Raw genomic sequence first — 26,456 nt, forward strand, 5'->3', positions numbered from 1 at the left:
GCTTAAAAACACAGGCTAAGGTCAGCCATCCAACAGGAATCCATCAATTCCTTGCTTAAGGATGAGAAAGAATATGCAGATGAAACCAAGCTGCTCCTGAGTGCTGACGCCCCCATGTGTGTGGAATGTCACCTCCCTGCCAGTGTCAGCTGAGGGGGGGGGAGTCTAGATTCAAGATGTCGCTTGTGAAGGACACTAAGGTCCCTGACTTGGTCAAGAAGGCAACCCAGCCTCCCGCTGTTGTGCACTCTCAGGTAGTGCTGGGTGACAGATGTCACCTTGCACCCGTGAGAGGATTAACTGTGGGTGCTGCTGAGTTTGGCGGAGAAAACTAAGATGTTGTTTGTTGCCCAAAGACCCAGATAGAAAGAAAACTGAAAGTCCTTGCGTGAGTGGAGACCGGGGGGGGGGGGCTGGTCTCAGCCTTGCAGCATCTCTGTGGTGTCTTTTAAACATCCTGTCTTTGAAATACTGAATTGCATGTGGCCCTTGCTGATGAAAAGACCGTTTTGTCCTGCTCTGTATGGGGTGCAGGAGACAGTCTGTCCTTCCTGGATGCCATGTAAGCCTTCAGGGCTCAGAAGATTGGCTGTCTTACTAGTCACGACAATAAACCATTTCTAACTGAGGGGAGTGGAAATGCTGAGTTCGTGTTGTGAAAGAGCCTCTGTGACAGGGCCTTCTGAACCCTCCGCAGATCCCAGCCAGGCTGCGGCCTCCCGCCCCCACCCAGGGGGCCTTGCTCTAATAGGAAGTGGGCCCTGGTGCGTGTTCTGTTATTTCTTGTGTAAATGAGAGGGGAGCACGGAGAAGAAAATGAGGGGCTACACACATGCAGCTGAGTGGGTAGAGGGCTTGCCTAGCATGCCTGGAGCCCTGGGTTTGACCCCTCAGCACCGCATAAACAAGCCACGGTTGCTCACCACCAGGAAGTGAAGGAGTTCAAGGTCATCCTTGACTCCACATCAGATTCGAGGTCACCCTGGGGTACCTGAGACCCTCCCTCAAAGGGGGTGGGGGCAAAGCTGCTTGGTGAAGTCCTTTTTGTCGAGATTCTTGCTTCCCCTGCCTCAGGCCCCAGCTAACAGGCTCCCTGCCTCCCCCACCTACCTGACTGCAGACACGTACGTACGGTAGACTGCCCGCCAGTCATCCAGCAGTGTAAGACCTTTCCTTCCTCCGCTCGACCCTTTCCTCAGAGCCTCCACATTCCCCTGTGCTGCCCATGGCAGTAATAATGCTTAGTAAACCTCTTATCCAAGTAACACTTAGCCTCACTGGTCCCCTCAAGCCGGAACCTTTCGCAAGCCCTCCATTCCCAAACTAAAAATATAGACACCTCCCAGTTTCAGAATGACAGAAGTCACAGCAGCCAAGCTGTAGGCCAGCCAGGGAGCGCAGCCGTAAGCCCTCAGAATACTCTGGGTCATGTGAGTGCCCCTTACTTACAAGTGGGTGCAGGCATCTTGCATTGCAGTTGAGAAACATGAGATTCTTTCCCGAGGCCTGGGCACCTGGCAGAGCAGTAGGTCCCCGAGACAGTGACTGTCATAGTGTCTCCTGGCTAGTGCTCACTTTCCTCAAAACTCACAAAGGCTTTTACTGCCGGCTGTGGGTGTGGCTAGGCCCCTGGAAATGACCTTGGACTGGGAGGACAAGGAGAGGTACAAACAGCCCCAGGGGCTGCCAACCCCAGTGCCCCGCGTGTTTGCTTTCCGGAGTCAGCTCTGGACCAGATGCCCATAGTCCTGGTGGTGCCCCTGGCTGGAGTGTGGGGAAGCTACTTCTTAACGGTTTCCCAGGGGCTCCCCCCACAAACAAGCCCCACTCCTGTGCATTAATTTCTGGAAATCTGTACAGGTTAAAGGAAGACTCGGGCCCAGGAGTCAGGCATAGCGATGTGATTGGCAGGGGGCCTAGCCAAAGTGTTGGCATTGCTTACATTTATTACTGCCTGCAAATGGATCGCTGCATAGTATCCCCCTCTTCCAAAGGCAGCAAAAACAGGGGTGGCGGGAGGAGACCTTAAATTCTACTGGCTGATTCTGCAGCAGTGATGTGGCATTCATTGATTGGCTGGCTGCTCACGGCCTGTAGTCCAGACAGCTTGCAGGCAACAAGCTGTAGCATTGGAGTCTGAGAACCGAACAGGCAGAAGCTCCTGGTTTACTTAAAATGATGGTGATGATGGTGATGGTGATGATGGGGTACCTCCACACAGAGAGGTGGCCCTGCAAGGCCCTTGCCCCTGGTGGCTTTACTGCTGTCTCACAGGCAGTGGGTGACTGCTGAATTTGTAAATGGCAGGGCAGAGGGTCCTGGCGAGTTCCTGCAGGCAAACCTCTAGGATAGTCTTTGGAAAGAGCATGGCATTTCACCTCGGTGTACGTGGCGCCTGTGCCAGATCAAGAGCAGTCTGCTTGAGCTTGTCTGAAAATCTCAGCAGAAGTACCCCGGGCTCGGTATGGATTTGGAGTTGGCATCTTCCCACACACTGTGTTACAGCTCTCAAAACTTGGAACACCATGGGTGTAGAGCTGACACACAACCTCCTATTTGCACTTACCTGTTAACTTGGTACAGGGAAGCTGCTGGTCCGAAGCCTTTCCACTAATGTTGACCGACAGTCCTCATGCTTTGGGGTGTCAGTCCTCTCTTTTAGGAAGAAGTGAAATGCAAACAACCTGACCAGCCAAACTGCCCGCTGAAGTTCCCTGTGCTTCAGTGAGATCGCAGTTCAGAGACTGCTTATCCTGAGACTCTTGTGGCCAAGGAGCACTGCTCATCATGTTTCCCGTCTTGTCTCCTAAGGTTCGCCATCGGTGGTGTGAGCTGGTCGTTAGGCACAAGTATACAAAAGCGTACGAGCAGGTGGCGAGGTTCCTGCAGGAGGATCAGGTAAGTGTGACTTTCCCGGAGGTGGGAACTGGCTACCTTCATAGTCCCCGGTTCTCCACGTCTCTGGGAGAGCAAATACCTGAAAGGGCTCCAGACAGTTAGAAGGCACAGGGAGCATCCTCTCTCCCGGCTGTGGATGGAGTGTGGTCTTATGTGCAGCTTGTCCCAAAAAGCCCAAGGCCACTGCTCAGCAACACCAGGGGTTCATCCTGTTTGTAGAAACTCTAATTGCAATCACATAGCATGGGTGTGAGTCATCTGGGAGACCCTTGGGTCACCTGTTGAGAGGCCAGGCCAGGCCAGCCTAGGAAGCAGTCTCCTGCCTCTGTGTGTGTGTGTGTGTGTGTGTGTGTGTCTGTGTCTGTGTCTGTCTGTCTGTCTGTCTGCACTGTCTGTGCTGTCCATAACCTCATCTGCCACCTCTTTGGTATGTAGCACATTCTGGGGTCACCACGCAGGGCACCCCTCCTGACAATTTTGTACCTCATGGTGTGTCCCCACATGTTCTCTCCCACCCCAGCCTGTGCCTCTGGCCAGCCTATGTGCACACTGTGGGCTGATGGGTCAGAGCCACTTTGAATGGGGTGGAGAGTAGGGTGGGGCAGACAAAGGACTTTTGACAGGCTCCGAGGACAGGGGCAGTCAGCAGAGTGAGGGCTGGTTATTCCCGTAAAGAAAGTGATGTGACTTTGTTACAGAAGAAATGTCACATTTGCACAGTGAGGCATTTGAGGGAAGCTGGGGCTGGAGAGATGGCTCAGCGGTTAAGAGCCAGCAACCCAGGTTCAATTCCCAGCACCCACACGGCAGTTTACAGCTGTCTGTAACTCCATTTCTAGGGGGATCTGGCATCCTCACCCAGACATATATGCAGGCAAAACACCAATGTATATAAAATAAATCTTTTTTTTAAGGCGTTTGAGAAAGCAGACAGAACAGAGCTAAGAGCAGCTCAGTGGGTGACAGCCACGCTGTCCACTGCACAGGGACCTCCATGCCTCAGTCTAGCAGGAAAGTACTTTGGGAGCTGAGTTTATATCTCATGCTGCCTTTGAAGTCCTTTGAATCTGAAGCAGAATGTGACCCTGGGGAAGTTCCATAGAACAAGAAAGCAGGCAGAACTCTTGGTCTTGCAGAACATAATTGGCTGTCTTTAATATCAGCACAGTGCAAATTCAAGCCTTTGTAGTGCTGTTTTCAAAGCAGAAGAGCCAGAATCTGATGCTGTGGGACCCAGTGGTAAGGAGTGGTCAGGCTGGGCCAGAGTGACCACATCTGCCCTGCCTGCTCTGGGCCATGTGGTCTCTTATGGCCTGGTAGGTGATGGGCTTGGTGAACAAGTTCATACCAGCTATTCTTTGGGATGTCCTGACCTGACAGATACAGGATTTCCCATAGTGACCATTTGGGGAGCTCTGTCTCTGCCTAGGGTGTTCTTGAAAGTCACTACTTTGGGACAGCTTATCACTCAGCACGAGTGACAGAATCAATAAAACTTCATGTTTCTGTTGGTGGTGGTTTGTGTGTGTGTGTGTGTGTGTGTGTGTGTGTGTGTGTGTGTGTGTGTGTGTGTGTGTGTGTGTGTGTGTTGGGGTGGGGTAGGATAGGTTGTCATCATGTGGCTCTGGCTGGCTTAGAACTCACTATGTAGACCAGGCTAGCCTTGCACTCACAGATGTACTCTGCTTCCCGGTGCTGGGATTAAAGGCCTGTGCTACCATAGGGTTTTGATGAGGACAAAGAGGAGACAGAGTAGAAACTGCAGACTGCATCTGGTCAGCTGCACGGCCGTTTCTGTCCTCTCGTTTGTGTCTTTGGTCAGCTTGTGTAAAGCAAGTACAGACGCATACAGCCTCTTTACCATGCCCCATCCTTTTCTGGCCCCACGCCCTGCAGGCCATGGGTGTTTACCTCTATGGGGAGCTGATGGTGAGCGAGGATGCCGGGCAGCAGCAGCTCGCGCGCAGGTGCTTTGAGCGGGTGAAGGAACACATGGACAGAGCCTCGGCCCAGGTGGTGTCTGAAATGCTGTTTTAAAAAGGTAATTCTCGCTTTTCCTGTTCTCTCCCGGCCACTTAAGCCAATCTGTCGACCACGTGGTGAGCGAGGGCCACTACCACACCAGAAGTCTGTGTAAGGGCTGCCTGTCTTTGGGACAGGAGAGCTCAGGATCCCTGTGCCACCTCATCTCTCTTTTGTAACTAAGGGTGTGAAACAGAGGTGCTGCCACCCCCCAGAAGCATAGTGGCCCCTCTGCCACTGCTTTGGCCACCTGGGGTCTTGCACAGATCCAGATCCTCAGGCTTGGGGGTTAAGGTCAACCAGGGTTCTGTGACCACACTGCTCTGCTCCAAGCTTCGGCGTGCAGGCATCCCTCCCAGGCCTTGTCAGAGACTCCGTTGCCCCTGTCTCCTGACCCGTGAAGTGGGCAGCAAGAGTATTCCTGCCCGCCCACCTCGCTCTGTGACGCTTGTGTGAGGTAGGCAGCAGGTGCCCCCTCCACCATGATGCTGTGTTCGAAGGGCGCCCGTTCCCTCCTCCTGCTGTGGCAGGGTTTACCTTAGCTCTGAAGGCTCTTGGGTTTGTGTGCCTCACCTCCTCTGTAGCCTAGTGTGTCACCCAGAAACAAAGCATGAAGTTCTGTCAGCAGACATACGTGTTTCTCTCATAGTCACGTTGTCATCCCTCCATCTTCTCAGAGTCTCCACGCCGGTACATGATGTGATGTCTACTTTTGTGTGTTTTTTTATTTGCATCAGACCTCAATCATTGTTTGTGTTACTTTGTTCTCTGTGATTTCTAATTAATGAATATTTAGAATTGTGCTGCTAGTCTTAACCCATTGTTGACCATTCAATTTACATTCTCCCATTCTGCTTTCACAAAGCCCGCTTCTATGTAATATGTTTATTTTATTTATCTGAAAGAACGATGATTATGAAGGGAAGACATGTTTCCTAAAGCATGACCATATTGTTGCAGAAGAAGTAGGGACCACCACGGCCAGGCTTGGGGATTGTAAGGTGCAGTGAGTGACCATACAGGCTTCTGAGCCCACAGGTTGTGAAGTGAAGCAGGCCTGTGTGATAGGCAGGAGAGGTTAGGGCCCCTCCCACCCGCCCCCTGCAGCCGTCTCTCCCTGGAAAACCTCTAGCCTCAGGGAGAGTTGCATATGTGGGGTATTAAGGTCACAGTGAGGCCACTGTTGCCCCTTCACAATGTCCTGGCCTTCACTTTTGGGGAACCAAGAGACACACATGGTTCTGGTGCCTCTTCCTGGTGAGGTTTTTTTGACCTCCCTCGAACAGGAAGAGGAGTTGTCACTAATTCTCAACTTCCTAGCTCCCCTATAAACTCCCTCTGCAGTCCCTCAGCCCCTCCAGGTGAATGCTCGGTCACAGCAGCCCTGGAGACAGCATGGGTGGGAGGGAGAGAGGCTCCCTGCATATCACATCTTCTGTCAGAATCTCAGGCCATTCAGTTTGAGAACAGGCTGTGTCCCCAGACTTAAAGGCCATATGCCCAGAGCAAGGTGAGAACAGGCTGTGTCCCCAGACTTAAAGGCCGTATGCCCAGAACAAGGGCCCTGAGATGTTTGTCACGTAGCTGATACACGCGTCCTTTGTCTGTTGCAAGTCTCCTCCATACAGTGCAGCTAGCAGACTGCACGGCAGCAGGCTACACTGCGCGTGTGGAGCGCCCAGAGGCAGTGTGGAGGAGGACACCCAGTGCCCGCGGATGGGAGTGGTGTAGGGCGTGGCGCTGCCCTCGACTGCTCTGGCTGCTTGGGTTCCTGGCATGCTGATTTGTGACTTGAGATTAAAATCACATTGCCAGGGATTACCACGCAACCATGACCTTTGGCTGCTTCTGCAGATCCGTGGCTACTTTCTCTCTGCAGTTTGGAGAACAGATGCACCTTGTGGCTCTTTGGAAACAAAAGAAGCCAACAACCTTCGAAGATGCCCACCAGCCCTTTAATTATGGCCGGCGATGACCTCTCTAACAAGGTGCAGAGCTTAGCTGATTGGTGAACAGTGATTGGTTTCCGCTTTGTTCACAGTGGCTAAGTTCTGCACCTGAAGAGAAGGTGAGATGGGGGCAGTTAAGTTGCAGCTGCCGGGCAGAGGCCACTGCTGGTGGTCAGCGTGGTGTGGAACAGATCCCAGAGGAGGAGAGACCAGCCTGACCCGAGGGCGTTGTTGTCAAGGGGGAAAGCAGTGTGTTGACTGCCTGCACTTAAGTGTGTCTACAGAAAACACAGATCCGCTAAGCATCTCACTGTCGTGTCAAATGTCACTGGAAACTAAATCCAGATGCATCACAAAGGTTGACTGGGACGGACATGTCTTGTCTCAGCCGATGCCACATGTGAGGGAGGGGTCTGTTGTTCCCCGCCGGGCATGGTGAACTGTCTCTTGTGTTTGCAGCCCAGGTCTCCAAGTCTCCACAGTCGCTGGCGGAACGATGCCAAGGGCACACCAGGAGGCACCACCCAGCCGTGATTGGACCCGCCCTCCGGTGCCTACTGAGCTGATATCAGTTCTCATTTCACACACTGGCTCAGTTCAGCAGGAACAGGAGTCGAGCCCTTGAGCAAAAAACGCCTGCCGCCTGCGGGTGCCCGAGGCGGGGCCTCCCGCGGAGAAGATGGTGAAGGGCCTGCGTGTCTGGTGCCAGACCCGGACAGCAGTGACATCCCTCCCTCCGTATGTGCGCCCAGGGTGGGGACCTGAGGAATGCGGAAGTGGCCCTGGAAAGATTAGAGTAGCAGCCAAGCACCTGCCCCCGGCTGAGGCCCCGAGCATCCTGCCATCTGCGGAGTCGAGCCTCCTGAAGCACAGAGCTCTGGTCCGAAGGGGCTCTTTATATGGCCACCTTGTCACTGAACCTCTCCTCCGGGCTTCACAGCCCTGTGTGGCCTGTGGTATGACCGTGCACCCTAGGCCTAGGATTGTGAGGTGTGGCTCCAGGCTTTTTCCCTGTCCTCCCATGAAAGTTCCCTCTCAAATGGAGGGCAGAGGCTGGGAGGAACTCTTGCCAGGAGTGACTATGGTGACGGGGTAATAAATTTTATTGCTGTTTTCTTCACAGGATAGATCACCGTGAGATTCTCTTTCATATGCCTCCTCCTAGGGCCTGGTGGGGCCAGGACTGCACTGACCCTGGACATCAAAGGGAGGATTATGTGGCTGCTAAAGACATCAGGCCACAGCAGTGGTCACTTGGCATCTTGGGCTTCTGGCTCCCAGAGACTAGGCTCCTGTGGCACATATAAAAGGCGGAGCCTCATAAACTGTTGCACCTGGCAACTGCCTTTGTTCCCAGTCTGGGTCTACACACTGGAGCTGAGCTGTTGTTCAGAGGCTGAAGGATGCCCTCCCCTAGGCAGATGAAGAGCCAGCTGCCTGCTTCCTATGACTGCAGAAACTAGCTGCCATGGTCTGAGACGCCAGCATCATGTGACGCCTCCTGTGACTGTTCCCCAAGGATTCTGCCGAGTCCTTTTGATGTGTCCAATCAGTAGAGCATCTCTGCTTTTGAAAATGCAGGAAAGCCCGAGCTGTCTTAATAAAGGAGCAGATTTGCTGGACTTCCTGTTTGCTTCTGAACTCGATGCTGCTCACAAGCGAGGAGGGGGTGTGTGTCAGAATAGGCACTTCCCACACCTTCTCGCCCTTCCTACCTCTAAATCCTTGGGGAGACCTGCGGGTGCTGTTAATTCTGAGAACGCTGAAAGCGAAAAGAATTAATGTGGTGTGGGACCCGACTCTCTTCCAAAAGGTGGCGTCTCGGGGGTCTCTGATGGGACCATTTTTTTCTTTCCTTTGAATATTAGCACATAGTACAGGTTGGCCAGAGAAGGATGCTGTCACCACCATGGGCGCGGTCACACGTGCCCAGACAAGGTTGAGCCATATGAGAAGGAAGGAACCGGAAGGAGGAAGGAGCCTGCCCAGCTGGGTTCTGCATTCAGGGCTGCTGGGTGAGGGAGGCTCCAGGACAGACAGACGGAAATATCAGCAAAGAATCCTTGGTCTTGAGAGCCTGGGTCATACCAGTGACTGCACTGTGGATGGTTACAGAGGCCTCGCAGACGGTTACCCACGTTGCATATCGCAATGGTAGAAGAGTCAAAATGTGTTAAATCCAAGTTGGTGTTACCCTGCTCTCTGTGAAGACTCAGGGCAAGAGGCCGAGTCTGTGGCTCCCTGGTTCTCAGCATCACTTTGGGCTTGCTTAGAGGTGGAACAGGGACCACACACTCTGTGAGACCCTCAGCATCCCCTACCTACAGTGAACCAGGGGTGACCAGCAGAGCACTGGTTTGGTGTAGCCTTGTCCTCTGACTTCCTTAGGAACCAGTAAAGCAAAGCGCAGGTGGGATTTTGTCGGGGTGCTATCCCCTTGTCTCTGTGGGTCACTGAGCCCCATGCCTTGCTTCGACTGCTTGGGTCCTGGCCAGTGGGCTTCAGGTCAGTGGAGGCCTCACTGGAACTGGATGCCCTCGTCACAAATTTGGTGAAGGATCTGTGGTAGAGCTGGCCTTTGCCACCTCTGGCCAGACACAGAACAAGCCTGGTCCCCCAAGTAGGCAGCACCTCCTGTCGTCACCCCCCCATAACTGCCCTAGAGGCTCAGAAGGATTCCCTCGCTTGGCCGAGACCTCTGGAGTCAAGAGGGGTGCACTTCTCCATTCTTGCATGGGTCACCTGGCTTCACGGTACCCAGAGCACAGCATCGTTAACCTCTGTCAGCAGGATGTATACTTGAGTGAGAGAATGTCCGGGGGACTGGGGGGTGCTTGACACCCCCACAGAGGCACCTCATCCAGGGAGGAGCTTTCTCCACGGCTTATGGTCCAGTTGCTGAATGGATTGCTGGTGGGGAAAAGGGGTGTGGACAGTCACCTCGGGCTCCTGCCTCAAATCAAGAGTGAAATCACAGGTAAGGCGTGGACTAGATCCCTGGGTCAGTGTTTGCTATGCACCACAGTGTGTAGCTCTTGGTTTTCAGAGCAGAGAGTTTGATGTCCAAGCACTCCCAGGGGTGCCCTGCCTCACAATCCAGTGGCAAGGGTTTGGGACTCCCCCTTCCTGCTGCTCAGATGTGATGCTGAGCCAGTGTCAAGCTTAGAAGCCGGAACTTGAGTCTGCTGCGTAAGTATGGAAAGACTTGAGTCTGCTGCGTAAGTATGGAAAGGACAGAGACTCTGCTTGACGGTTGGGCATACTTGATGCCAGCATTGTTTCCATGCCAGTTTCTCACACTTAGGCAAAGAGAAAGACGTAGCCCGACAGGAACAAACCACTATGCCAACAGGTTGATACCACGGTAGGCAGAGGGAGTGGGACAGGAGGATCCTCGTGGGATCACTGCCAAGAGTTGGGCGGGAATAGCAGAAACACCAGCCGCTTCTGCCTGTCACCAAACACCGTCACCTTGACTGCCAGGCAGGTGCCCATCACTAGAGAACTCTCTCCTTACAGAGACCACCAGAAATGGCCACCTACCCCCCAGGAGCTAGGAAGCCTAACAGTCTTTTCTAGGCGAGTGCTCTAAGCCAGTGTCCGTCCGCAGATAGTTCCAACATGGATCACAACAGGCCTCAATAACTCATGGTCAGTGCCAAGACCAGGCAGGTTCTGCCTGGTTCAAGTAGGCAGGTCTGCAGGACGGTGGAGCATCCAGATCCCGCATGGGGAGAAAACAGCAGCGGTCCCACTGTGTGTTGTCCCTCCACATATATCCTGAACCTGCCCTGGAAAGGCAGCCGTTTGTCCTCACCACACCCTGATTTGTAGAGAGAGAAGGGTCAGGGGCGGGCTGGCTGACATCCCATTGCCCACAGTGGCTCCCACCACCCTGTCTGTGGGGCTCTGGGCAGCAGCCAAGGGAGAGGTACTGGGAATTCTGACTGCACTCAGACCGGAAGGGAAGGGCGGGGTTGAGAAAGAGTCTCAGGAAGGGCTCTGTGTTCTCTGTCCCAGCTGCTCCTGTAGTGTTAGAGGATTTTAAAGGCATTTATTTTTAATGGAGTTTCACATCAAAAGTATGAAATAATCTATAACCCTAGCAAGTCATCCTTGCTCATGGTGAGCAGAAATGTCATGGAGTGCCCCCGGGGTAGAAAGCAGATATAGCAGAAGTGCCTAAGCTCAAGCCATTCCCTTAACACGAAGAGAAGGCTCTGTAGGATCTGTTCCAGGCAAGCGCCAAGCTCCTACCAGCGTCTCTCCTGACCCCGGTTCAGCATCGCATGGCCACACACGCCCAGTGAGCAGCCAGCAGGGCTGCCGTGTTGCACACATAGGGGCCTCTAGTCTCCAGCGTTACCTTTGCCACAGCTGTTGCCCACTGAGCAACAGAAAGCAGTCCTCAGAAGCTTGGGATCTGAGGTGTTCGTGTGCAGACTTCATATTCCCGTCCAGCTGGCCGTAGACGGAGCCAGCCAGTGGAGGAGCATAGCCATGCCTCCCAAGCAGATACGGATGCTGGATTTGTGGCCTTGGCTGGCCCGCTCCCTGGGTGGTTGGGCTGCCACACCCATTTCCGAGGTTCAGGGGGTACTTACTGCCAAGACACCTCACCGGGGCTTAGCATTGGTTCCAAAAGCTTGGTGGTTACCTAGTCCCTTGTGGAATATTTCAGTCTTAGCCGCCAAACTCGAAAGAAGTCATCAAGATGGTAGCAGCCCTCAAGTGGAGAGAGAGCCCCTGGAGTGGGCTAGCCCCATCACAGCTCTGAGACTCCCAGGGCTGGGGGTTGGGAGCTGCCTCCTTCTCTGAAGAAAGGTTGCAGAGAGCAGTCTCAAGGAGGGGTGTGAATTCAACCCAGCCACAGTGAACTCAGCCGCCCTGGCTGGTCTGTGGGGTTTACGAGGTGGGAAGAAGCAGCAGCCATCCCGCTATTCAGGGCAAGGTTTTATGGCCCCTTCCTTCCCACCCATTGGTGCTGTCTGAGAGATTGATGGACTAATACGCTGTTCTCTTCCAGTCCAATGATCAGACAGTGTGACAAGGAAGGAGGTGGCCGTGTGCAAGCTGGGGAAGTTTCCCAGGACAGGGTGGACGGCTAAAAGCCTTGCCCCGTGGTGCTGGCGTGTGTCCAGCATCCCAGCCAAGCCCCGGTAACCCCATGTGGGAAGACTGGACCGGGAGAGAGCAGCCTTGCCTTGGAGGTTGAGTCAGTTGGGTGTGTCCATGCCTTGTTTTCAAGGAAACCCAGAAGACAAAAGAAGCTAGGGTACATAGTCACTAGAATATGGCCTCAGCAGCTGATGGGAGGTCTGGAAACCTGGAATAGCATGGTGTGTGTGTGTGTGTGTGTGTGTGTGTGTGTGTGTGTGTGTGTGTGTGTGTGTGTGTGTGTAGGCTTGAGTTGGAGATACCCAGCCCTTGCTCTGCAAGCAGCTCATAAAATCAGACCTGGTCATTTCAGTGCTATGAGATGAAATAGGCTTGGGGTTAATTTCTGAGCTCCAAGGACTGAACAGGGATGGGTTCTGGACCTCTCTCACCTGTCCTGGTTCCACCCAGTATCTCTGTCTATGTAGCGACCTTACCTAGCCACTGGCAGGAAAGAGAATCAGCGAGGCTCAGGGATCCCTAACAGAGACTGTCTATTCCATGGCATTCCAGGAAGGCCGTCCACGAGGGACATGACAGCTCAGGCCATATTGTGTTGTCAAGTGGTTGTGTGCCCTGTGGGTTCTGGTTTCTTCTTCTTTTTTTTTTTCTTTGTTTTGTTTTGTTGTTTTTCAAGGCAAGGTCTCTTTGTGTAACAGCCTGGAACTTGCTCTGTAGGCCCGGCTGGCCTCAAACTCACAGAGATCTGCCTTCCTCTGATTGAAGGCGTGCACTGCCACTGCCTGGTGGCTTCTGATTTTTTTTAAGCCGCCTTTGCCATCATCTCGTCTATAATTTCTCTCAAGGTCCCTTTTGGATCTGGTGTGCTGCTGCTGTGTCCATGGGGTGGCAGTGGAGATGTGCTGCAACCATTCCTTAAGTGTATCGCCGAGAGTCCCAGGTTCCAGAAAGTCCTTTTATGCTACAGTGGGCCCTCCCTTGCTGCCAACTTTCCAGATGGAATAAGCCTGCAGGAGCAGTGTAGCCTTCTAAACCGGATGGAACTTCAGGCTTCAAAAGGCTGGAAGGAGCCTCACCTCCTTCCCCACCTTCAGGCTCTGAGTGTCGAAGTCTCTGGAGAGTCAGCAGTGTGGTCTGAGGATGGAGACAGCTGTGAGGTTTTGCCTCCCTGGGGCAGTAAACGGGGGGGGAGGCGCTTTGAGTAGTGGCTGATGTCCAGTTATAAAAATCAATAGTGATTTTAATGATAAAGAATTGTAGTTTGATTTTACCCGTTTTGCTATGTGCACACCTGGAGAGGGGCACTTTGTGGAGCAGGATGGTGAGGCTGTGCATGCTGATCCCGGGCACGTATGTGGCAGATGGAGCCCAGGTCTTCAGGACACATGTAAGAGCGCATGGCTCCGGCTACAGAGGGCACTTAACTGAAAAACTCTATTCAGATGCTGGGCTCTAAGTACTGGGGGAAAACGAGCAATAAAAGAGCCACCATGCTGACTAAGGCACACGGAATGCGGATGTCTCCTTTAAAGTCACGGGTGGCGTTTGGCCCGTTTCACTCCGAACGGTTTGGCAAAAACCCCTCCTAAGTCAATCGAGGCGCTGTCTTCGTGTACAGGAGACCACAGCCTTCTTCCTTCCTTCCTCCTCCCTCTTTTTCCCTCACTGCCTCCATTTCCTTCTCCCTCCCATTTCTTTCTCCGTAGATCGAACATGCACACAAGCCTAAACTTTGAAAACCGAACAGCTCTCTCTACCTCAACCAATCACCGTAGTAACACGCATTCCTGTGTTTGTCCCCAATAGAGATGTCTCCACCACGGCCCAGCGAGCATCCTGCCTCATAGCAGCTGTGGTGTAGTGGCCCTGAAGGGTTGCTTTGGGGCACTTCACAAATTCCAGAGTCTGTGACGCTCGTCTGTGTAGAAGATTGTGTCACGTCCACGTTGTCAGACCACACAGCCACTGCACCCCCTTCTTAGGCTTACTGGGTAGCTGAGGTCACCTTGGCCTTCAGACCCTTCCACCTCCACCTCTCTGGGGTTGGGACCACAGACGTGTACCACCACACCTGGATTCCCACGTTGGACTGCATCCCCCACGCCTTCCCTAAGCCATCTCTGGGCTACTTCGCGTGAGGTGGTGTGAACTGGAAATGTAGTTGGTACACCATGTTACGTGGGAGTGAAAAGGAAAAGGAAGTTTGAACGTGGTCAGTAAACACATTCTCTCAGAGTTTCCATTGCAGTTGGTTGACTCATTGGGCCAAGAATCCATGGACACGGGGCAACTGTGCAGTTGGATGTTGTTCGTGCAGTGTGGACACGCACTGGGTTCACGCGTGCGCTGCTGTCGGCGTCCCCTCTTGGGTCACTCGTCGCTTCTGTAACCGGGCAGAAACAGCTGTTTCCGTATCTGTCACGTGCTAACCTGGACGGCTTACTTCCTGTGAGATCCTGGTAACAGCACTCATCCAGGGCTTTCCCCCCAAGGTCAGCTGCGCCACAGGGCCCTGGTGGTTCTGTGCATGCATCTGAGGGAGTTCCAGGTGTGCTTGCCATGGGAAAGGGGACACAAAGCAGGTGTGTATTACAAGGAGGGCGGAACTGTAATTTAGATCTTAGTGGTTTTACTGTGGTGCGATGCTCTCAGCACAGAATTCACCGCTCCGGTGTTTTTGAGTGCTATGTGTCATCGCTGTGTGACCTGACCACCGCTGTCTGTATTCCGAACCTTCTCTTCCCCAGTGGAATCTTTCGTACCCTTCAGACACCAACCCCATCCCCTGCTCTCCCAAGTCCCTGGTGGTACCACTAGACTGTTAGCATGAGCTTCTCTGTTCTCGGGATGGCGTGTGAATCTTTACAGTGTCCTTTTGCATCTGTCTGTCTGGTCTAGCTTAGCACATCTTCCCTGTTGTAATATGTGAGAATTTCATTTTTAATGTTAAAATTTGTATTTATAACTATCATGCATGTTTGTATGACGTTGGGGGCGGGGTGCGTTGTGTGCACGTGAGATCTGAGGACAACTGAGTGGTTTTGGGTCTCTTCTACCTTTATGAGGGTCCTGGGGTGATTCTCGAGTTGCCAGGCATAATAGTGCCTTTACCTGCTGAGCCATCTTAAAAGCCTTATCCCTTTTGTAAAGCTGGCTGACGCTCTGTCATCTGTACGCAGCACAGTTTATTACCCTGGGCATCAGTTGGCGGACACAGGTGAGCAGACCCCACCTGAATGTCCGCCTTACTTTCTTTGGGGTAAGTATCCACAGGTGGGTTCTGGACGTGGTAACAGTTACCATGCTGCTTCTAGGACATGTGCACTCAAAAACTCAGCACGTGGCCACACGAAGTCCACAAAGTCTGCACTCCCTGCCTGTCAGTGCCTTTCTACAGACCTATAGCACACTGTGGAGGTATAATTGTACTTGCCTGCATTTTTTAACATTATGGTAAGTATCCTTTTCAGTGTCTCTAAAATCCATTTGTATTTTCCCCATTGTACTCTTTGTTTTGTGCTTTCCCAGAGTCTCTTGGTTTGGAGGCCATTTCTTACTGATTTGCCTAAGAAGTTTCAAATTTAGAGAAGTGATTTGTTTGTTTTTTGAGACACTGTTTATGTAGCCCTGGCTGTCCTGGTCATGTGCTTTTCCAGGTTATTGTGGGTTTTTTCTTTTTGAAGATTTTATTTATTTATTATATGTAGTGTTATGCATGTATGCTTGCACACCAGAAGAGGGCACCAGATCTCATTATAGATGGCTGTGAGCCACCATGTGGTTGCAGCGAATTGAACTCAGGACCTCTGGAAGAGCAGTCAATGCTCTTAACCACTGAGCCATCTCTCCAGCCCACAGGTTATTGTTTTTACTCCAGAGGATGTGTTTACATGAACAGCCAGTTTTACCAGTCTTCTGTTTATCTGTCTTTCTTTCTTCCTTCCTTTCTCTCTTTCTTTCGTCTCTAGATAGGATACCCCTCCACTTTCCTGGCTCAGACACAGCAGAGGGAGACACCACAAGGGTTGCTTGTAGGTCTGTAGATGACAGGGCTGGAGCTCTGGGCTATCTCCCCTCCCTCCTTTCCTTTTCCCTTCCTTTCACACAACTGGAGAGACCTTTAGAGCTTTTAACCTGGGGCCCTAGGCAAAAGGACAGGCAGCATGGGAGGCCAGGTACTGTAGACCAGGTTTGTGTGAAAGCCTGAAAACCAGTCCGTATACCACAAGTTCTAAGAGAAAGCCCAGAAAACTGCAGACTGAGCAGGGAAGTGTCCTGTCTGAATGGGAACTGACCCCTACATGCTCATCTATTTCAACAACTTGATCCCCAGCTGCCGGAACCTTTGGGATGGAGGGAGGCATGGTTTCTGGAGCCAGGGCAAGTCCTGAGGGCAGCTTCTGCCCGTACCCTGCTTCCTGGCACCCTGTGAGAGGCCTCCACACGGGTTCCCACCACCACAACCGAAAGCTGTCCTCACCAGCATTCCTAACCTGTGGTGATGGACAGGTCCCTCTGAATTGTGAGCCAAGGACACCCTTCCTCCCTGAGATTGCTTCTGCTCCTGTTTTGTCCCAAGTGCTGCTTAGAAAGTTACCAGATCCAGAAAATAACTTAATGCAGATTTTCAGCATCTCCCACCCCCTCCATCCCCCCCTCACAGCAAAGTGCGTACTGCCTTCCCTGGCCTGGGGGGTTGGGGGGTAGATGCTGACCTGCATTCCTTAATGCTCCTTTGGCCCAGAGGAGTCCCCAGAACCTCCTGGATGCTGGCTGATGGGCCTCTGCAGGGTGCTGAACCCCAGCTGTACAGGAGATGAGGGTGTGTACGCCAAGGCAGTGAGTGACAAGAGGCAGAAGCAATCAGATTCCCTGGAGGGAACACAGGACGGGGCAAGACAGAGTGGTGGCCTTGGGACTAGTACTGTGGAGTGTGTGCCAGCAGTGGAAACATTCAGGTCTGGTCTAGGGCATGATGCGGCTGTCTGCAAAGACAGGACACGAGCAATAGACAGGGCAGGGATAGGAGATAGGAATCGTGGTGAACAGAGAGAAGACCCCATGTGTCACCAGCCTTGGGAAGGTGTTGGCCCAGTATATGGTGAGCTGTAACCAACTTATGGGTCCAGGCATGGAGCTTGAGAACTGGCTGGTGGTGGGAGCCACAGGAGGGCACTGGCAACCTTGGCAGGCACAGTTCCCTCACCCTCAATATTTAACCCATTCACTTGCTCACCAAAAGCCTGCCTTCCGTGAGTGGGGCATGTGGATTCAGGGCAGTGTGTGGAATACTTCATTTTCCTCATACCTTGCTTCCAGAACCTTCCTGGCCCTTTTTGGAAGTTCATTCTTCCACACGTTTTTTTGGACTCAGGTTGCATAACTCTAATAGCACCTATTGGACCTAATTTTTGTAGAATGTCTTTCAGGACGAGCCACTGGCTCATAGCTGTGGTCTTCTAACAGGTGTGGCACTTGGACATGTTGGTTCACATCATTGCAGGCAGGGGTGCTTCTAACACAGCCCTACAGCGTAATATGGCAATCCACGGTACTGGTTATGCCTCACTGGAGAAGGGAGTCTTGCCAGCATTCCCTCTGCCCATCCTTCTGTGCGGTTGGGCTGTTTCCTGGGTCTGGGATAGCCATGGGGGCCTCCCTGGCTGTAGAGCCTTTCTGTATTCTAGGCCACAGCTGTGGTGTCAGCTCAGGGCCTGCCTTCCTGTCACAAGCATGGAGGCAGGGGCTGTCTGAAAGGAACAGGAACAAGGCCTTGCCAGAGCAGCCTGCAAAGGGCCAGAGCTAGAGCCGCCTGACAGGTCTGCAGGTTGGTAGAGGACAGGTATGCCCACACCCACGCTCTGTTGACATAATACACCCGGTTTTCTTTTGCGTTGCTTGCGAAGGAGAGTCCTGGTGGACCCCTGTAGACTTCATGCTGTGTGGACCACCAGAGGACAGACTGTCATTTCCACAGATAGGCACAATGCTTTCAGTATCACATACATATGCCCCACCCATATGCGGGGTGTACGAGGTGTATGCCCAAAAGGGTTAAGAGGAACGAGGCTCAGGAAGAGGGTTCATCTTGCCTGGTGTTGGAACAAATGCGGGTCTGCCTTTTAGAAGCCTGTTTTGTCGTGACATTGGATTAGGGGCTGTGAAATGGCTTTGTGGTGATTCATAAGGACTTGTGTTAAAGTCAGCTATCCAGAGAGGAGCAGTGCCATGCTCTGGTTGGAAAGGGAGGGAAAGAAGGGGGTAGGGGAGAGCGCGTACTCATGTTCCTTTGACTGCAGCTGTTCTGGATGCTCTGGCACTGGAAGACGCCTTGTCAACCGCTCAGCATCTCTGTGCCTGAGTCTTCATAGGACTCCTGTGTCATCGGACTTGTTCCAGCTGCCCTCCTCAGGTCCCTGTAGACCTGGCCTCCTCTGTCCCTGGACATCAGACCTCTAGGTGAATGCGGTTGGGTAGCTGGCTTCCCGGAGCCCGGATGAGACTCCTTGTCTGCGGTCAAGTGTCCGGGTATGCCACGTCAGACCACTGAGCACCACCAGGAAGCTGACTCACGATGCTCGGCACAGTTCACCCTGCCTGCTGGGTGGACTGAGTCATCGGGGAGAAAGGTGGACACGATTCCATCTGTCCTCACTGCCGAGGGACAGAGTCTGTGCTGTGCTCTCTTCTTCCTCTTGAGAATGGAAAGTAACCCAGCAACCGTGTCTGAGGTAAGTGTGGTTATAATCGAGTTTAGCTTACAGGAAGCACAACCCTGAGTACACACGCCTCCATCTGCCTTCCAGCGATTCTCCCTTCTTTGACAGAGCCCCAAGCCTGCCCTGAAGATAAGCCATAACTGGTCTTTCCCAAGCCACGCCTAAGGTTTGTAAGACCCGAAGTTACCACAGGTAGGAGGGGGAAAGTTTCTTCTCTTTGGGAAATAACTGAATATAAAATTAAGTACAACTTTTATTTAGAATGAACAAGGTAAGAAGTCCAGCCCCGCCCTCCTGTGAACAGCTTGGCAATGTAGTGGGCCCAGCAGCAGGGTGACTAAAGGGCAGGGACTGAACAAGCTCACCCTTGGCCGCTGATAGAGCCCGGATGCACGAATGCCAGGGAGAAGCCAGAGTCCTTCGCTTTCTGCCACAGAGCCTCTAACGAGACTGCAGGCATCGAGTCCTCTCCCCCCAGGTGGGATGTTCTGAGCACTGAAGCTGGCCTGCACAAGTCTACAGGACTGCAGCTCGGTGGCTTTCTCTGCTCACACAGTGCCTACTTATATACGTTCTCGCTAGAAAACAGAACAGATGCACCCAGCGATCCCGTCTACATACAGCAAGTGGAGAAGAGAGACATTGATTTTCAGTTCCCAAATCCTGTTTCACTAGATGTGGGCCATAGGAAAAGCAGTTTTGGGTTTTTTTGGGTTTTTTTTTGGTCTTTTTGTGTTTGGCCTTCTCGGGGTTTGGGGGAAGTACTGACCCCCTTCTCTGGTCGTCCACCTTCCCTTGATGCACCGTAGCATTTCTGCGCTGAGGAGCAAAGGAGGCAGGCGCTCATCTGCGTGGTGCAGCCTTGTCCCCTGCTGGGCACAGGCCTCCCGCTACTGGGCATCTCCCCCATCGCTGGCAGCGTCATCAGAGTGGGCAGGACAAAGGGAGCCAGTAAATGAGCCAGTGCTAGCTGTCATCATGCAAGGCTGTGTGGACATGAGGGTTCACCCAAGACTGGAACCTAGCAGGTGACCTGGGTCTTACTCTACCTCCTTGGCCAACTAGTGCAGAGTGCGTAGGAAGGAGAAGCCACACGCCACTGAACGGGGCCAAGGCATGGATGTGTCCAGCCATTCTCACTTGCTCTGGGCCCCACAGACACTACCTTCACCAGACGGCAGCACGCCATACAGGTGCTCACGCTTTCTGTGCTGCCTGCTAGACCTGAGCTCCAAGCTTCTGAAGGAGCTCTCTGGCCAGTTTTCTTGAGGCTGCAACGCAAAGATGGTCTGATCTGTACAAAGTCTGGTCAAGAAAGCCAACGATCTCATGGGTTACAGCATCGGTGTTGGCCATCTGCAATGAGGAAGGAAAGGAAAGATGAAAACACTACCCGGAGACCCCTCTGTCCAGTACACTCAGCATGAGGCTGTGGGGGTGGAGGGGTGGAGTGTGTGGTTCGTTTCTGTTCTGTTCACAAGGTGATTATCAAGGCATGTCTGTCCCCAGGGGTCCCTCCCTATTCTACAGGACCACTTCCTGGCGACCAAGCTCCCCACTAGGACCAAAGTGATCTTAGGCTCTCCAGGACCAAAGACAAGCACTGTGGAGGTGGCCAGACTTCCCAGCACCCTGGGATTATGTGCTGTGAGGAGCAGACAGCACCTATCACTAGAATTTCTTTTAAAGACTTGCCATGCCCTGAGAACCAGAAAAGGCCACCTGCTTCCACACAAGCAGCCTTAAGGCGGCATTCCTGGGCCATCCACCTGCAGAGCAGCAGGCCGGGCGGTACTCTTGCTTGTTGACATTCCTGCCGCCTTTCCCGGGGTCTCAGTAGAGACTCTCAGACGTTAACTAGGATTCCTTGTAGGTGCAGCAGCATTAGGAGCCCTGAGTTTGGAGGTAGACGCACGCGTGTTGTGTGTCAGGATACAGCACCTGCAGGGTTAGCTCCAGCTCAGCTTCCTCTCTCCAGGGTGAACAGCCACCCTGGGTTTGCCCTCATGTTGTGGCTTTGAGCCTTCACTGGTCCATAGACCGACCCTCCTTCCTGGTCCCGCTCTGGCCACCAGTAAAAGGAAGCACAGCTAGGGAAAGCTGCAGTCTCAACGTGGCACACCTTGGCCGTGTTGCTGAGGTAACGGCTAGGGATGGCCTGGGCTCTGGGCATCCGACCTGTCACTGCCAGGTTGTGACTCAAAAGTCACCGCTGTGTGGTGCTGCAGTGACCTTAGCTAGAGACAGCCTCTGTCCTTCCTGGTGCATCAATCCCTAGGTGCCTTGAAGACGTACTGTGTGAGGGCACAGACTGCCTCCCGCTTGGGCAGGTGGTCACTACAGTCTAACCTCACACCTTTCCCAGGCATAGAACCACACAGGAACCTGCCCCACAGTGAGTGCAGCAACCTTAGAGCAGATCTCTCCATCTCAGACTGATGGGGAAGACAGGAGGTGGTCACAAATGCGATGAGGGGGGGCAGGGTGGAGAAGGCGCTGTAAGCACGCCCATCCTAGCACCACTCAGAGAGCAGGCCTGCGGCAGCCCAGAACAGAGACAAGAAGGAGCCAGAGCAGATGGTTACTGAGGTCTATGGCAACTCAGAAGGCTGAAGCCAGAAAGGGAAGCCCACCAGAAGTGACCAGGAGCCAAACCTCCAGGCTGAAGTTGGAGGGAGCTGTGCTGTATGGACAGTGTGCTAAGGTCGAAGGAGGTCCTGAGGAAGTGGACTACTTACTGCCCGCTCGCTTTAGCCCAGCTCTCCAGAGCTAGCTGCTGAGGCCCAAGGCAGACAGCATGCCTGAAGGTGGCTCTATGTCAGCTTTGAGTTTACATAAATCTGCCCTAGGGCCAGGGCCCTCTAGTGGCGGCACCCACACTGCTCTTACAGAAGTGCCCTTTTGCAGAAGACTATGCTGCAGGTAGATGGTTCCTGCCGTTGACTGGGGTGGGGGTCAGAAGCCCAGGGTCAAGCCTCCTGTAAAGGCAGGCTGTGTAGCTGCAAGGACAGTTTCTGGCAGCCTGCTGGACTCTGGGATGGAGCACATGGAGGAACTAGTGTGTGGCTTTCTCTAGACAGTTGAACTGACCTGGGTTTCTGTGATACTGCAGTGCCTGGGGTAGATGAGCACCGTTAGTGGGTATGTGCAGTACAGTGCCGGACTTCGTACAAGGTCCAACTCCCCTCTCAGAAGCTGCGGCATGCGTGGGCCATGTGACCTGTCTTGAGTATGGAAAGGCTGCTGGAACACCAAGCAGAGAGCTGCTATCTCCAGGAGATTTCTCACATCTCAGGCAGGACCTAAGCCACTATAGTCAGTGAGGGGGGACAGGACTCAGAAAGAGCAGGGACCATGTGGCTCTGGAAGCCATGCCCCAGCAGCAGAGCTGGCCCCGTCCACAGTTGGGGTGAGCATTTACGAAGAGGTCACACTCGCCACTTCCGTAAGTCAGAAGCACCTACTGTCAACGGCATCAGAGTTGGTGTCACCACAGGTAGCACAGTTGGAAGAGCTCCCACCCATCCACCCATGCTGTGTCCCTGTCACTCAGCGAGGTCCACACTTCATTCTGGCTTCCATGTCTTCTCTGTCCTGCACTCTCCAGAATCTCATCCAGGGCACAGCAGGGCCACCATCCTGTCTCCTCTCGCTCTTGACTATGGAGGTTCCTCAGAGTCTTGTTCTGACCACCTCGAAGGGCATCAGTAATTCTGTGCAACATCCCTTACCCAGGGTGTGTCTCATGTTTTTCCTCTGGTGAGACCTGGACTGTCGTTTTGCTGCTGTTCTGTGTGTGGCAGCTGATGGTAAATGGGACTTAGGCAAGCCAGTGAGGAGAGTTGTGCATGAGGTTTAATCAAGCAGGAAACGTGAGCGGTGCCCTCCCGTGAGCTGGGGTCCTAGACTGAACAAAAAGGTTACCTTGGGTGAGTGCAGACATTGGTGGTGTTCTGCTTTTGAATAAGGATGCAGTGTGACCTGCCACCCCAAGCTCCCGCCGCTGTGACTTCCCCACCACGACGGGCTGTGCGCCCGAATAAACTGCCTCCCCAGTTGCTTTCCTCTGCGTTTCATCCATCAACGAGAGAAGAAATCCAAGGGACCACACACAGTGTCCCTCTCTCCATGTGACACCAGGTGTGCATGCCAGCCTGACTCCCCACCCCGGGAAGCTGACGGAGCTACTGCAACAGGCCTGCCTGCCAGGGAAGTTGGCTGGTGATTGCAGGCCATGTGGGGTTCTCCTGTTTCCAGTGGTCTACATGCTGCCGTTGGTTTTCCTGGCGACAGTTCTGCTGTCCACACTGTGAGCTGATTCCCGGTCAATCCAATCAACACACCATCACCTTTAACACTATGCAGAACACTTCAGGTATAGCTGGGAAACTTTCAAGGAGAATCACAGAGTCAGGATCTGCTCGTGACTGCAATACTGGACCCTTTGTCTAACACGCTGCTTGCCCAACATGGTGGATGAAGTCTGATGAGGCAGCATCTGTCTTGGTGACAGCCTCTGTTCTTCAGTGCCACATTCATGTTCTTGAAGGCATGAGTTTTAGGAGCCTAGATTTCTGAATGTATTATTAAGCTGGGCCCGGAGGTGCCCCGATGCAGGAGAGGGTTAGCCCTGCACTGACACAGGTGGCTGCTGTTCTGGTGGGCAGAGGGCTTTGTCAGGGAGGCATCTGCCTCCTGGGCTTTCCTAGTGTTCACATCCAGACTGAGACCCAGGTGGATAGGGAAAAGCCCTTTCTTGGTTGGGTTGCTGGCTGCGTGAATTCTGTTTTTTATTTTGTTTATAGAAATCCATCAAGCTATGTATTTCACAATATGTTAATAATTGAAAAATAAAACTCCTGTAGTTAACAATGCTGTTTCACCTTTTGGTTTCTTCTGAGACAATATCTCATGTAGTGCAGGCTGGCCTCCAGCTCACTGATCCTCCTGCTTCTAACCTTTCGTATGCTGGGATTCCAGGCCTGCACACCTACATCCACAATGTTGTACGACCATCACCACCCATCCCAGACACTCTGCACAGGTTAAATACCAACTCCCCAGCCCTGTGAAGCCTCTGCTCTAACTCTGCCACTGTGAGTCAGACTCAGACAGGTGGACTCCTATAAGAGTTTCCTTGCAACTGGTTGATTTCACATAGCACAGAGCCTTCAGGGTTCATCCATGTTGTAACAGGTGGCAGAAATGCCTTCCTTTCCAAGGCCAAAGGGTACTTACTCCATGATGTCTGCACAGGCACCTATGTTTAATCCAGTCACGCATTCCTTCTTACTGCTGTCAACAGCTGAAAATTCTGTTACACAATACCTGTTTAAGCCTCTGCCATCAGTTCTTTGGGGACAGACATGGGGGGCAGGATCACCATGCCCCATGGTAAAGTTAGACTTTCTTTCCAGCAGTGGCATCACTGTAGCATTTCCTACCGGAAACGTCTAGAAGACGCCACTCTAATTCTCAGTGCTGCCTAACGTGTTCTGCAGAAGACAGCCATCTGGGTGTGTATGGTGACAGCCCTGCCACGGGCATGTGTCTCCCAGGTGCCTCTAAGCATTCACACATTTTCCTTGGAGAAGGGTTTGTCCAGTTCCTTCGCCCTTCTTTGTTGTGGTTCTAAGGATTCCTCATGTATTCTGAACACGCAAGTCATGCCAGATGCATCCCGACCCTGGCCCCCTCCCACTCTGTGGGTCATCCCTGTACTCGGGGATCAGCCTTGGATGCACAAGTTTTAAACTTCATGTAGTCAGTTTATCTGTCTTTCCCTTTCATTGTTTCCATCACTGCGAGTTCTTGTGTCACTAATGGGACTCACTTCTGACCGGCCCCTTTACAAAGCCGCCATGCCACGTGTGAGTCTCTAAGAATCTCTAACTCACGGCTGTGATTTAGACAATTTGTCTTCTCAAAAGACTCATGTGCTAGGGCTTGACACTCGGCTGGTAGTGCTATTTGGGAGGCTCTGGAAACTGTAGGAGGCGGAGACTACATGAAGGAAGTGGGTCACTGGGGGTGGTCCTTAGGGATGTCTTGATCTGATGTTTCCTGTGCACCATGGGTGGACAGCCACTGCCATACATTCTTGCCACAGTGATCTATCTGCCTGACCACAGGCCCAGTGCCACAAAGCTACACAAGAGCAAAACATGTAACAACTGCCTTTTAGTTGTTTTTGCAGATACTTTGTCACAGCAGCAAGAAAACTGATATAGTAATCGAACCTTTTTTTGAAGTAAATTCTTTGACCTGTTACAGTGAATGTCATTGTGGCTGCTTAGGAGCATGCTGTCACCAGAGCTGGACTCCTGTCCCTGAGATGAGGGAGGCAGTGACACCCAGCTCTAACTGTGGGAAGTGGCAGCAGGTCATGTGCTTGCAGGGTGCAAACATGTCTTCCCCTCCACGTACAGCAAGGTGGGGGGGAGTCTGTGGTCCCTACTGACCTCCATACCCTGGGGCAGCATCCTGGGCCTATGCTCTCAAAGGCCAGGACCCTCAAGGAGGATTAATCTACCTTTCACTTAGAGTGTAAATATGAAGTACAGGTTGGAAAAAGAACAACTTACATGGGTGATAGCTTCCCAGGCAATCGAATGGCCTTCTGGGGTCCAGAGCAAGAGGCTAAGCAAAAGGCGCCTGACCAGCTGCCCACAGACAGGTCGTCTGGGGTCTGCGCTGGGACAGTGGGCTGCTTTCTGCACATCAACAGCTGAGAGGCGCTCACCTCTGAGCAGCGTCAGCAGACGGCCGAGCAGTGCCTTCAGCTCCACCTGGGTGATACAAGATGAGAAGGTGAGACTTTAGGGAGGACTTGACATGAGTGACCCTAGGATATGTCTGATGCTCTGATGCCCAGGGAGAGGAAGAGCCAGGCGCCAAAGCTCAGCTGATTCACACACAGCTCTACATAAGCCCAAGTATGTTTAATGGAAATTTCTTAGCTTTCTTTCGTCTTGCCCATCAAGCAGCCAGGGCGCTGCGCCAGGACCTGACCTTTTTTTTTATATGAAGGCAAGTCCTCAGCAGAATGCAGTCAGAATTTTCTTATTGTGGGAGAAAACAAAAGGCCCCTTGAAGACGACCCCTCACTATGAGCCACAATCAGCTAGAGCCTCAGGCCCACTGGGAGGTGCCGGTAAGAATGCAGGGGCTGCCCTCGCCTGGGCTGGCTGAGGGAAGCACAGGCCACACACACACAAGCTCGTTTGTTTTGTTGCAGACACTGGGACGGTTGTTCGTACATGCTCACAGCTCAAGCAGAGGTCACAAGTCTGTGGAATCCACATAATAACAGCAACTGTTCTAAATCCGTGGGTTGTTTTTGCATAAAAAATATTTATTTCATGCTGAGACTCCTGTGGCTCACAGAGCAAGGCAGAAGTCTGGGGCTGCAGAGGCAGATCAACGCAGGACATCACATCGATGGTGCATCCTGCCAAAAGGCTCTCCAGCCTGTTGTGAGAAGTCCCACGGCTGAGCTCGTGGGTCTCTGAGAGCTGCTTCTCCCCTGCGAGTTTGGGCCCATTGAGAGCCATCTGTCATGGACGGCAGCACACTAGGAGCCTTGTATGAGCGCTCCTGACCTCAAGGGAGACTCTGAGAAAAGCACCAGAGTGTTCCCTGCCCTGAGAGGAGCAGTGTTCCCAGGATGGCCACCACCTCAGCTGGTGACATTTGAAGAGGTCTGCAAACTCCGAGGACTCTGAAGGCAAATCCTCATCTCTCCCTATAC

At 52.8% G+C, this 26,456-nt stretch overlaps 2 protein-coding genes and 1 long non-coding RNA gene across 9 annotated transcripts in view; 2 read left to right on the top strand and 1 right to left on the bottom strand.

Annotated features, from left to right (window-relative positions):
• Positions 1-8,491, top strand: part of Aopep (aminopeptidase O (putative)) — a 286,649-nt gene extending 278,158 nt beyond the window's left edge. For 2 of the 3 annotated variants that reach the window (XM_040756128.1, XM_013119352.3), the window contains exons 15-17: positions 2,812-2,898; positions 4,795-4,939; positions 7,329-8,491. In XM_040756128.1, the coding sequence (XP_040612062.1) occupies positions 2,812-2,898; positions 4,795-4,935 (228 nt within the window). In that variant the 3' untranslated portion in view covers positions 4,936-4,939; positions 7,329-8,491. The remainder of the gene's footprint in view (positions 1-2,811; positions 2,899-4,794; positions 4,940-7,328) is intronic. The other variant, XM_021232027.2, reaches the window with a different exon arrangement.
• Positions 8,492-15,740: 7,249 nt separating this feature from the next.
• On the top strand, positions 15,741-23,578 carry LOC121143709. Its single transcript, XR_005881032.1, has 2 exons — positions 15,741-18,872; positions 18,968-23,578. It is a non-coding gene; the product is annotated as an uncharacterized LOC121143709 (long non-coding RNA).
• The window catches only part of Fancc (FA complementation group C), a 133,193-nt gene continuing 125,683 nt past the window's right edge, over positions 18,947-26,456 (bottom strand). For 4 of the 5 annotated variants that reach the window (XM_021232007.2, XM_040756131.1, XM_040756132.1 and 1 more), the window contains 2 exons: positions 25,291-25,494; positions 18,947-20,062 (listed from right to left, as the gene is read on the bottom strand). In XM_021232007.2, the coding sequence (XP_021087666.1) occupies positions 19,925-20,062; positions 25,291-25,494 (342 nt within the window). In that variant the 3' untranslated portion in view covers positions 18,947-19,924. The remainder of the gene's footprint in view (positions 20,063-25,290; positions 25,495-26,456) is intronic. The other variant, XM_040756133.1, reaches the window with a different exon arrangement.

The sequence above is a fragment of the Mesocricetus auratus genome, unplaced genomic scaffold (assembly GCF_017639785.1).
Source record: "Mesocricetus auratus isolate SY011 unplaced genomic scaffold, BCM_Maur_2.0 Super-Scaffold_100013, whole genome shotgun sequence".
NCBI classification, from domain to species: domain Eukaryota; kingdom Metazoa; phylum Chordata; class Mammalia; order Rodentia; family Cricetidae; genus Mesocricetus; species Mesocricetus auratus.